We start from the raw sequence: 12238 nt of genomic DNA, 5'->3' as shown, positions 1-12238 counted from the left end.
TTATTTAACTACACGGGTTTTAATAGTTAATATAACTTGTAATCAACACTGGCAAGAAGCTGGAATAGCTCAGTTGGTTAGAGCGTGTGGCTGTTAACCACAAGGTCGGAGGTTCAAGCCCTCCTTCTAGCGATTTTTATTTTATTTTTCACAATTTGATTTTTATTTTATTTTTCATAATTTGATTTTTTGTGCTTGCAAAAAAATTATGGCTATTTTTTATATACACAATTTGCTCTTAGAAAGGTTCGACTTTGAGGATCACAAATCAATATAATAAGAGTCCGAGTAATTAGGATCACAAAATAAATAAGGAATCATTATTTATCTTCTTTAATACTCCCTCCGTTTCTTCATAGTTGAGGCGGAACTTTTCAGCACGGAGTTTTAGAAATGAATGTTGGGTGTGTTAAATAAATAGGAGTATAAAGAACTTCCTGAAGATATTTTTCATATATGAAAAAAATTTCACCTTTTTTTTTAATCTCTAAAATGTGCATTTTTGCTCAAAAGATGTGATTGAAAAAGTAAGAGAGAGAAAAAGGTAGAGAGAATAAAGTATAAAGTGAATAAAGTAGAGAGAGTAAAGTAAGAGAGAGGAAAAAGTTACCATATAAGAAAATGACTCAATTAAAATGTGCATTAAAAATGTGCATTTTTGCTCAAAAGATGTGATTAAAAAAGTAAGAGAGAGAAAAAGGTAGAGAGAATAAAGTATAAAGTGAATAAAGTAGAGAGAGTAAAGTAAGAGAGAGGAAAAAGTTACCATATAAGAAAATGACTCAATTATGAAGATGTGCATTTTACTCAATTATGAAGTAAAATGTGCATTTTTGCTCAAAAGATGTGATTAAAAAAGTAAGAGAGAGAAAAAGAAATAACTGAATGGCAAAATGGGAATTTTATCTGATTATGAGAGTCTGAGGATCATAGAAAAGAAATCCATGGAATCATTCCACAAATTAAAGCAATTAACATATCAATTTCATCAAGTAAAAATTGGATTTTCGACATTCAAACCAATTCAACAAGTAGAAAAACAAAAGGAAAATGAGTCCCATTTCCTTTTATTACAAAGGGATTGTGCAAATTGGTCCTCAAACAAATCATAAAGCGTTCAACAAATTTACATACTTAGAAGTCGCTAGAAAGTGATGCATGGTCATCGTGCATGAACACATTGTTGTAGACCATCCCGGCTAGGCCGCCACCGATGAGTGGCCCGATCCAGTAGATCCAGTTCCCATCGTAGTCACCGCTCGCCACAGCCGGGCCGAAGGACCTGGCCGGGTTCATGGATCCGCCTGAGAACGGGCCCGCTGCCAAAATGTTGGCCCCCACAATGAACCCAATCGCAATTGGTGCGACAGTGCCCACTGAGCCCTTCCTGGGATCGACCGCAGTGGCATACACAGTGTACACCAATGCGAATGTAATGATTACCTCCATCACGAGTCCCTGGAAGGCTGCGACTCCAGCACCCAATCCGTGAGTCGGGATCTCCTGCACCATATTTTTTAATTTGGATTATAAAATATGTTAGTTGTACAATCAAAGTCTAGCCTCTCACCTATTAGTACATTTTAAGGGTCCAAAACTGAAATCACATGGAACAAGGGCAAAATTGGAATTTCAAATTATGTGATCTAGGTTATAAAAATGAGTTACTTAGTGAAATTACACTTACATAACCGCCGGTAACGATGGAGAGCACAAAACAGGCGATAATTGAGCCCAAGAGCTGAGCGATCGAATAGAATATTCCGGTGAGGATGGTGATATGGCCGCCGACGGCCAGTCCAAAGGTGACGGCAGGGTTGACGTGGCCACCGGAGATGTTGGCTCCGACCGAAACTGCAACAAAGAGAGCGAATGCGTGCGCGATCGCAATCGCCACCAGCCCGGCCGGGTTGAGAGCGGCACCCGAAGTCACACTGTCTGATTAGAAAATGCCAAATCACCAAATCGGTATCGGAATCCTACATGCACTTCCACGCATGATTCTAGCTCTTGGTAGTGGCCAACACAAATTTTAATATTCAATATTTTTGTATAAATTATTATACAAAAGTACATATCATCAACAAAATATATCATATGAAATTCTTTTCTTAATATTTTGAATACAAAATATATATACAGTGCCATCAAAAAAATTGTCTTTACCAAAATAAATAAATAAATAAATTTTGTGTCTCCCCCTAATTCTAGGGTTTAATTGACTAATTCACATAACCAAATCAATGCATATGTACATATCTAGAGAGAAAATGGAGGTGTGATAAAACTAACTGAAAGCAATGGCGGAACCGACGCCGGCGAAGACGAAGAGCATGGTGGAGATGAACTCAGCGACGTACGCCTTAATTGAGGCGAAGCTGAACGAGTCATCGAATCGGCCGAAAGCGATTCCCGGCATTTTTTTTCCTGTGAAGGAGAAGGAGAAAAAGAACGAAGAGAGAATGAAATAATGGAATGTTTTTTTAGGTGCAAAAGACACTTTCTATGCCACATTTATAGACTAAGAATTCCACATATTGTTTAATTATAATTTTTAATTCAGTTTGATGATGAGTGAGTAGTTGGATCACATACTAGTTAATTATTTTTGGTGAAATGATAAAGCGATATCATAAGTGTGACTATAACTTGGTCAATTTTTATATTGTACTTCATTATCTCACGATTTAACAGCAATATTCTCATTGAATTTAATTAGGATATTTCATTTATTAATAATTGTCCTTTGTAATTATAGTCAAAGATGAATAGTCTCCATCACTTGGTTTAAGGATCACAGACACATAAGTGCATTTTCCGCCACATATTTCACAATTCACATCCCATAATTAAAGCAATTTCAAAACAAAACTTAGCATTTCCGAATCTTATAGTAAGTTAAAATCAACAAAAATGTCTAAATGTATTAGCTAAAATACTAACTAATCATGATTTAAAATTTTTATTCGGTTTTTTAACATTTCCAACTTTGGGTCACATAGTGCGCCGACCAACAAAACAAACCTATGCTTTTTTTTTGTTTCATTTTCCACTTTTTTTTATTAGCAAAATAAATGTGTGTGGATTATGATATTAACATTGGCGTTGATTACGGGATTTAATTAATACTCCATCTTTTAATTAATTTTGATTTGATTATGGCCGTGAGGTATATGGTCCGAGTTAAGAAATGCTACTATTAAATGGAGATAACTGATAAGTTACGTTTTATAGTTTCATAATTACTTGTTCTTTTCACCATAAAAAGTTTGTTTTTTTTTATCATGATAAATATAGAGGACATTTCGTTATCAAATGTTAGGGGGGCAAATGCATAGCATAATTATGAAAAAGATAATGATTTTTTTAGAAGAAAAATAGAGAAATAATTGTTGGATAACTAAACCCCAATGTCAAAATGGTCGGTGTAAAATAATTGCGATAAATTATACTCCAATAATAAGGATAGTGATAAAATGCAAACTCATATATTGTACAAACTTCAAACTTTTCAACACAGTATCAACATAACGTCAATACAATGTCAACATAGTGTAAAATTTCAAGATTTTGATGTCAACACAATTTCAACGCAGCATCAACAGCTGCCATTATGTTGATATTTTTTGTTGCTATTATTTTATCATCCGTTGATGTTTTCTAGCGGTCCAGATCAAAGTTTGGAGTTTGTACAATATTTAGAGTTTGCATTTGATCACATTCCCGGTAATAAACTAATGTAACCCAAAAATAATTGCATTCAACATGTTACATGTATAATCACTACACTTTCGTGGTCTTAGAGTAATAAATATCAGGCTACATATTTATTCAAGAGGTGAATTACTGGAAATTCAAACTAGGGTAAATTTACTTGGTAACAGTAAAATCTCAAAGGTGAATGTATCAATCTTTCTGCATGTTTTAGGGGAAAGAAAGTCTAGCACAGCAGCGGTAATAGCCATTATCAAATTTACCCCTTTCAGATAGATGAGCTTCGCTTACACGATAATCGCCCCATTCCTTGTTACGATACCGTTTTAAAATGGCACTTGCATCGAACGGTTTCTCCTTCATCGTCGTTCTGGGAGCCAAAGAAAAAAGGATCAAAGTAAACTCTCAGTATGTCGAAGATCCAACCCGTATGTTTGCCAGACGCGAAGAATGTAATAACGGATATAAATACAGAAGTCGCACCTGAAACGTGTACTCATAAGGGTGACATGCAACTGCATCAAAGGAGAAGATTGTAGATGAACATTATGTACTTGAATGAGTAGTTGAAGTATCAAAGATAAAGAAAGGTACCTTCAGATTGTCCTTATTATACCTGACGACCAAGCCAGCATGAACAAACGCATCCTTGATGGCATCTAAGAACGTTCAGAAAAGCCAAAAACAATCAATCAAGTAATCTAAAGTCTAAACATAATAAAACGCCACTAAAGTGGTGAATGTTTGGAGTCAAAGTAAGACAAGAAACAGATGATATGGATACCGTAAGCACACAAGAGTCGTTCCTTGCCACCAATTACTTCTACAGGAGCGTAAACAAGATATGGCTTGTCCTCAGAGTCTCTAAAGCAGTCCTGCAACATATATGGAATCAAAATTTAATTGAGAAACCAGACAACAGTGACTACTCTAAAAAGGATAGTACTATTTAATAGTCACCAATCAACAAATGTGTTTGTGATTGAATTGAAGGTTTAATGAAGATGAAACCTTACCACTCCCTTAAGTCTGATGACAAGTGGCCGGTTTTCTAAAGCATCCTTTACTATTGATGAGGCACTCTAAGAGGCAGAAAAAACACACTAAATATACAAAACAGTGGGTCAAATCAGTTGGTTAGAAAGATTTCACCTGCATAGCCTCCGTAGCTGCTTTAAACTGCTCCTCGTTCGATAACTCCAGCATGAGAACAGTTAGGTGAATGGATTCTAGTATAGCAAATATGGACTCCTCAATTCCTGAGTCTGCATGTAGACTCATTAGTTTCGATAATTTCCACCTCAAAAGGCAAACAAGTAGTATTGAATTAAACCAGGCTCCAGCCCCTTTCTTCTCTCTTTTTATACGGGGAGGGTGCTAGGAGTTAATAATTCTCAATCAACAGATAAAATAATCATTTTACCAGCAACTGCGTCTCTAAGTACTTCAATTTTAAAATTGACAAGCTCCTTAAGTAGTTCAGGATAAATAGCCAAAGGAAGTGATACGAAGTGGGTAAATTTAGGTTGTCGACTATTAACAGCCTGTTCAAGACAAAAAACCCATGTTAGCTACTTACCGTAACATCAATGCAAAATTGTGGTAGAATCCTAGTAGAGCAAAATAGAACGAACCTGGGGTCCACTTGGAATGTAAATTTGTTGTAGCATTGGCGCAGCCGGCGGCTGTGCAGCAAACGAAGGTCCGGCCTATACAATCATAATAAGCCCAAAATGGATCAGTATGAGTTGAATTTAATAAGAAAGTGCAGGCGTATGATGATCAAGATGACAAAGAAAAAGTGGTTTCGGTCTCTGTAAACCGAAGAATCTAGGGCTATAACTGGTAGTCCTGTACCATAGATATTTCTTCCCAATTTCTTTTATAATGAAAACATACATAAACATACATTGACCAATAAGCTCATTTTCTATTTCCTCTCCTAAAATACATTCTTAAATCACTCAAAAGCCATCCTTATTATCTCAAAAGTCTTGCAGTTATTGAATCTTTCGATACAGAGTTTCTTTAGTTTATGCAATCTCCTTCTAATTTTGACATTATGGTAGATAATATAACTTCTTGCTGAGCGACATGCAAATGAAGGGCTGATATATATTGAATGAAAAGAAGCAGCATCCACTAGTTATTATACATGTGTTTTGGCAGCTAAGGTAAGCTCGATTCGTAGAAATATTCAAGACCATCTAAAAGGGATAAAAGGCAGTAGCGATAGTGATGTGTGCACTCACCCTGACACTAGATTGTGTGCCATGCATAGGTCTCTGAACTGGGGTGAAGCTCTTAGCATTTGGATCCAATTTAAACTCCTGAAACAAAACGAAGACGAGCAAGAGAGTTAGCAAAAGACAAATAATGACACGGAATATAATCAAAGTTTCCAATCATGTAGTTCACCTTGGCATTTGGATTAAGTGTTGACATATTTGAAGACAGCGAAGCAACAGATCGACTTCGATCCGATACACAGCCAGCAGAAGTTGAAGTACCTCCGCGATCAGAAGTGGATGATGATGCAGAGCTACCGGTCCGGGACCCTTGCAGTTGAAACGTTATGGATTAAATGCAGTAGCATTGGCAGATCACATCCTCCACCAAATAATCCAACACATACAGAATCAAGTATACATTTCAAAAACAGTCCACTTCATTTGATTACTTACTCAAATCGATAAGAATATTCGTACAGAATTCAGATCGTCATGCATCATCTACGGTACACACACATACAGATTCAATATACTGAAGGGGTGTACGGTTTGCAAGAATGTATCCGGGATTAAATTTGTAGTGTGTTTGGTTCTTGAGATTCAACCCTACAAATAAATCCTAGATGAATAATCATGGGAGAATTAGTCATAGCTAACCCCTATGACTAAAATAATCTCACAACTTAATCCTAGATTGTATTTTGGTACTATTATTTTATCTCGGAAACCGAACACCACCTAAAATCGTTATGATTAAGCTACAATTCAATTCTGTAACGGTGAATAACTACTTTTATTTAATGAAAACAAATAATTGAAACAGAAAAAAAAAACAAACAAAACAAAACAAAAGGCACAAAAATATTACCCTCGGGGCGATCAGGCTGAGTAGGCACTGCTCCATAAGTTTGCCTCACATTTTGCAGATTTTCCCGATCATTCTCATTTCCACTACCGCTTCTAGCATCCATATTCAACTCACAGCTAAAACAATGCCAAAAAACTTAGGCTTTTATCGCAAAGTAAATCACTAATAGTAAGATAATGCAATTAATTCATGATTAAGCCGCAATTAACGGGAATTCCAGCAAGGGCTTCGATTTTGCGAAGTGTTTGCAGACTTGACGAGCTGGAATTTGAGTCTGACGGAATATTGAAATAGAATATTTATCTAAATATAAATTCGAGTATGATCATAGGATATGATTAATTAATTTTTAGTAGTATACCTTAATTTCTTAAGAAGCTATCATTTCCCGACTACCGGCGGCGGCGGTAAATATATACTCCACATTCTTTCCTTTTTTGGGATAATAAAATAATTAATCAAGGTCATAATTGCACTTATACAGGCTCGTTTTGCCATCAGATTCGTTAAATATAGACTAAAGTTTAAATTTGGTCATTTATATTTATTTTTTAAAAAAACTTTTTAAATTTCAAATACTAATATTTTTTGGTCTAAAATTAACATTTTCTGTTAAATTTGATGATCAAACGTGATTTGACTAAATAAACGACTTAGTTATAAATTTAATTAACCGATTAACCTAACTAATTCAACATTATCAGAGAGTGAATTGAGATAAATATTTTACTCTGAGATTAATTTTGTCCAAATATAAAATGTGAAAAGCCTCAAAATTTATAAACTAAGACTAATTTTAGATGTTATTATCTCGAGATTAATTACTAACCTAATCTACCGAATCGAATAATATTCATAAGACTTAAGGGTTGTTCGGTTTTCAAGATTGTATCACGAGATTAAATATATTAGTCATAGTAGTCAAACTATCTCCCACTAAAATAACTCAGAAGTTAATCCTATAATCTAGAAAATCGAACACCACCTAAATAAATTATAGATAAGATTTAGTATATTACCTAAATAAATTAGATAAGATTTAGTATATTTAAGCGATGCTTGATTTTTTAGACAAAATAATAGTGAGATACGAAAAAATGTCCAAAAAAAAGACTTTAAGATTTTCCGACTCTAACAAGTTATGATCATGAAATAATGTCTAAAATATCCACTCACCAAAAAAAATCTTATTTCTAAATATGGAAAATTTCTCTCATATTTTACCAACTTTTTCCGTCAATCTCTCTTTACTTAACTATTTTTTCCTCTCTCTTTACCCATTTCTCATTAAAACCGTGCCATCCACAGATAAGACTATTTTTTATGGACTAAGGGAGTGTATAAAGACGACATTTCGTGGTCTTATAATTGCTATGAAATATCGCTAGACACATAGCAGCAAATTGTAGAGGGATATCAAGCTACATATTTATTCAAGAGGTGAATTACTTGAAATTCAAGCAGATAAAGTTGCAGTACAAACTATGGTCAATTTTCTTGGTAATAGTAAAATCTCAAAGGTGAGTGGATCAATCTTTTTGCACGTTTTCTGGGAAAGGAATTGAAGCACAGCAATGGTAGTAGCCATTCTCATCGAATGCAAACCTTTGAGAAAGATGAGCTTCGCTTATACAATACTCGCCCCATTCCTCGTTACCATACAGATCAAAAATGCCTCTTGCATCAAACGGGTCCACCCTTGCACTTCTCGTCTTCCTGAGAGCCAAAGAAAAGGATCAAAGTAAAACAGATGTCAAAGATTCACCCATATGCATAGAGGAGGACATAAATACAGAAGTTGCACCTTTTCCTGTGACGCGCATTCATAAGAGTGGCATGCAACTGCATCAAAGGAGAAGATTATAGGTGAACAATGAAATTTACATACACTTGAATGATAGTAACATATATGCAGAAAGAGTATTTAAACTACTGTGAAAATGTGTTCAAGTATCAAAGATAAAGGTACCTTCAGCTGTCCAGCCTCATTCCCAACGACCAAGCCAGCATCAACAAATGCATCGGTGATGACTTCTAAGAACGCTCAGGAAAGCCAAAAACAATTAATCAAGTAATCTAAAGTCTAAACATAATAAAAAGTCACTAAAGAGGTGAATATTTTGAGTCCAAGTAAGACGAGACACAGATGATATGGATACTGCAAGCACGCAAAAGTCGTCCCTCGCCACCAATTTCTTCTACGGGTGCATAAAGAACAAACGCCTTGGCCTTAGAGCCTCTCATGCAGTCCTGCAAGATATATGGAATCAAAAATTAATGGAGAAACCAGACCACAGTGACTACTCTAAAAAGGATATTTAAAATATAGTCAAAAACTAATAAATGTGTTTGTGACTGAGTTCATTTATATGTATCCGTAGTTTGGGCAAAAAACATTATAATGCAAAGATACAGCCACCGCTGATACTAAGCTGCATATTATGTTTTCGATGAACTCAATATTGCTCATGAGGCACGTCCTAACTCGGTAACTCCTACATATGGTTTCAGAGATATGAGATCTATAAAACAATGGTCCATAGTCCATACATAACATAATAAGTTCTAATGAAGATGATACCTTACCAGTCCCTTAAGTCTAATCGAAAGTGGCCGGTTCTCTAAAGCATCCATTACTTTTGATGAGACGCTCTAGAAGGCAGAAAAAGAACAATTGTGAACATAAGAAACTGTGGGTCAAATCAGTTGGTTAGAAAATTTTCACCTGCAAAACCTCTGTAGCTGATTTAACCCGCTCCTTATTCCATAACTTCAGCATGAGAACAGTTAGGTGAAAGGTTGTTGGTTTAATAAATATGGACTTCTCAATTCCTGAGTCTGCATGTAAAAGATGATCTGATAATGTGGAAGAAGATATACAGGTCGAAACTATTGAAGCATTCAAAGTAGGCTCATGTAGATTCGATAAATTCCACCACAAAATGAAAAAAATAGAATTAAACCAAGCTCCGACCTCTTGCTTCTCTCTTTTTATATGGGGAGGGTGCTAAGAGTTAATAATTCTCAATGAACAGATTAAATAATCACTTTTACCTATCATTTTAGAAGAACTGGTAGCCTTTGACTCTTTGGCAGGGTAACTGACAAGAGGAATGTTCGTTATATTTACTCTGACATGTGTATCAGCACCAACAGCTTTGACTTCAGCAACTAAAGGTGTTTCAGTTGGGTGTTGGGTGTCGTTTTTGTTTGCTTCCAACTCAGCAGAAACCTTTGGAGCTGTAGAATGATTTCTGTTGTCCGCATTTTTATCTTTATCTTTATCATCAGCTGTTTTTCCAAGTATAGTTTCTTGAAAATTGACAAGTTTGTCAAGTAGTCCCGGATAAATAGCCAAAGGAAGTGAGACAAAGTGAGAATAGTCAAGTTCTCGACTATTAACAGCCTGTTGAAGAAAAAAAACACATGTTAGTAAGCTACTCAGCTAAATGTTAATGCAAAAGTTCAACTCCACCCAGGACATGAACACAGTGTTTGATTTACCTCAAAACCTCATCAATTACACAAATTAAAAAAAAAAAAAAAAAAAAAACCCCCATATTTTTGGAAATAATGAACTAACTAGCAGATGATTTATGCTTGATAAGAAGTTGAGCCAATCAACCTTGTCAATAATAGCTTGTATCATCTCAGATGCTTGAGTAATACTTTCAGCGGAGTTGCCTTCAAGGACTGCAATGGTACACTAATCAGACATCAAATGAAGGGGATAAGACAGGGTTAGCTATTCCGTACATCATCCACACCAACTGATCACTAAAATATCAATGGTGAATCAAGAATCAAGTCTTAACATAGAAAATCTTTGAACAAAAATTCAGTTATTGAGGTATGGAAAGCTAGGATATAGAGGTCGAACGAAAACAAGACAGCAATCAGAAAACGGAAGATAAGGATATGATGATTAAAAAAAGGAATACCAGAGATTCTTCTGATGAACTTTGAAACAGAAATGAGCAAAACATTCACAAACAATAGACTCACGAATTGAATCTTCTTTTCTAGATGATGGAAATATAATTTTAACTCCGGTCTCGACCTCAATTTTCTTCTGAGTATCTCCCCTGTCCAGATTGTAAAATAAAAATAATTACTACTCCGTATATGTTATTATTGATACAAGCATCAACGTGCAGTGCCCTACCCCTTCCCTTTGATGAACCGCATTAAGGATGCTCCTATCTGCAAAAATACAGAAGATCAGCTGAAAGCCTGAAAGGGAATACCCAACAGAGGACCTAAGGATACACCAGCTCAAATACACAGAGAATTAAGAAAAGGATTAATGATTGACCTCATATAACAGATAGATAACAAGACAGATAACTGTACTCTCAAATAAAAAATGAAAGTCCTCACATCCATAGATAGTGAATGTTTCTTAGCAGATGTTGAGTTTTCATCCAGTGATTTATCACTCTTTCCACCTTCAGCTATTGAGACAGTCGAAGAAGTAATATGACACACTTCTTCCCCTCGATTTTGTGCCATCACCTTCTCACCATCATCTGAAAACATATGAAAATTTTCACATCCTCCACTACATAATCAACACATTTAGAATCAAGTATCCATTCCAAAAACAGTCCCCTTCAACTGATTACTTACTCGAATCGATAACAATACTCACGTAGAGATACAGTATACTAAAATCACTCCGATCAAACTACAATTCACTTCTGTAATCGCAAATAACTACTTGTATTTAATGAAATAAATGATCGAAATAGAAAAAAAGCAAAAGCCACAAAAGTATTACCCTCAGAGCGATCAGGCTGAGTAGACACAGCTCTCCATGTTTGCTTGACATTTTGTCGATTTTTCCGATCATTCACATTTCCCCTACCACTTCTAGCATCCATATTCAACTCACAGCTAAAACCATGCCAAAACTTAGGCTTCTGTCACATATTTCCACATAATGAACTACTAATATCAACATAATGCAATGAATTCAATGATTATGCCGCAGTTACCGAACCTGGAAATTCAGCAAGGGCTTCGATTTTGCAGAAGTGTTTGCAGTTTCACGAATTAGAAAGTTCAGTCTGCGATAGCATACTAACATAAGATATTTATCGAAATATAAAATCAGATAAGATCATGAATGATTAATTAATTATATTACCTCAACAGAGACCTACAAGCTATCATTTCTCGACTACCGGCGCGGCGTCGTCGTCGGCGGCGGTAAATATCCTTTTTGGGATGAATTAATTAATCAAGCTCATAATTGGGCTTATACAAGCCCATTATGTCATCTGATTTATGTTGGGCCCTTTGAGGCAAAGTATAATGTGGAGCATTTAGAGCATCCGCAATGGAGGCTAGCGAATAGGCTAGCCGATCGGTGAGCTCTATCCGATTCGCGGGCGCTATCCACTGGCTGATGCGCTAGCCGCCA

At 35.7% G+C, this 12238-nt stretch overlaps 3 protein-coding genes and 1 non-coding gene across 7 annotated transcripts; 1 reads left to right on the top strand and 3 right to left on the bottom strand.

The window, feature by feature from the left end:
• Nucleotides 1-58: 58 nt before the first annotated feature.
• Nucleotides 59-132, top strand: TRNAN-GUU (transfer RNA asparagine (anticodon GUU)). Its single transcript has one exon. It is a non-coding gene; the product is annotated as a tRNA-Asn (tRNA).
• Nucleotides 133-930: 798 nt separating this feature from the next.
• On the bottom strand, nucleotides 931-2469 carry LOC125208013 (aquaporin TIP2-1-like). Its single transcript, XM_048107551.2, has 3 exons — nucleotides 2293-2469; nucleotides 1688-1938; nucleotides 931-1503 (listed from the first exon to the last, which is right to left on the bottom strand). Exons 1-3 carry the CDS (start codon nucleotides 2417-2419, stop codon nucleotides 1135-1137), a joined length of 747 nt encoding a protein of 248 aa, XP_047963508.2. The 5' UTR covers nucleotides 2420-2469; the 3' UTR covers nucleotides 931-1134.
• Nucleotides 2470-3740: 1271 nt separating this feature from the next.
• Nucleotides 3741-7245, bottom strand: LOC125206919 (uncharacterized). Its single transcript, XM_089060542.1, has 12 exons — nucleotides 7175-7245; nucleotides 6814-6929; nucleotides 6133-6272; nucleotides 5967-6044; nucleotides 5349-5423; nucleotides 5138-5258; nucleotides 4867-4979; nucleotides 4731-4796; nucleotides 4499-4589; nucleotides 4309-4373; nucleotides 4198-4229; nucleotides 3741-4084 (listed from the first exon to the last, which is right to left on the bottom strand). The coding sequence occupies exons 2-12, from the start codon at nucleotides 6914-6916 to the stop codon at nucleotides 3925-3927; spliced, it is 1044 nt and encodes a 347-aa protein (XP_088916668.1). The 5' UTR covers nucleotides 6917-6929; nucleotides 7175-7245; the 3' UTR covers nucleotides 3741-3924.
• A 971-nt stretch (nucleotides 7246-8216) lies between these two features.
• LOC125203800 (uncharacterized) lies at nucleotides 8217-12098 on the bottom strand. 4 transcript variants are annotated; one of them, XM_048102250.2, is made up of 14 exons: nucleotides 11963-12098; nucleotides 11816-11882; nucleotides 11594-11735; nucleotides 11194-11342; nucleotides 10979-11016; nucleotides 10819-10898; nucleotides 10439-10506; nucleotides 9868-10219; nucleotides 9539-9651; nucleotides 9400-9465; nucleotides 8973-9063; nucleotides 8783-8847; nucleotides 8618-8655; nucleotides 8217-8529 (listed from the first exon to the last, which is right to left on the bottom strand). In XM_048102250.2, the coding sequence occupies exons 1-14, from the start codon at nucleotides 11986-11988 to the stop codon at nucleotides 8343-8345; spliced, it is 1482 nt and encodes a 493-aa protein (XP_047958207.2). In that variant the 5' UTR covers nucleotides 11989-12098; the 3' UTR covers nucleotides 8217-8342. The 4 variants fall into 4 exon arrangements, with proteins under 4 accessions (XP_047958207.2, XP_047958209.2, XP_047958208.2 ...); XM_048102252.2 differs by having other exon boundaries at nucleotides 10439-10519; nucleotides 10874-10898; XM_048102251.2 differs by having other exon boundaries at nucleotides 11594-11732.
• Between the last annotated feature and the right edge of the window lie 140 nt (nucleotides 12099-12238).

The sequence above is a fragment of the Salvia hispanica genome, chromosome 6 (assembly GCF_029641045.1).
Source record: "Salvia hispanica isolate PSC_SH4W2 chromosome 6, Shi_PSC_v1, whole genome shotgun sequence".
Taxonomy (NCBI): domain Eukaryota; kingdom Viridiplantae; phylum Streptophyta; class Magnoliopsida; order Lamiales; family Lamiaceae; genus Salvia; species Salvia hispanica.
The sequence above is the reverse complement of the archived record's forward strand: the minus strand, read 5'-3'. Positions and strand labels throughout refer to the sequence as shown.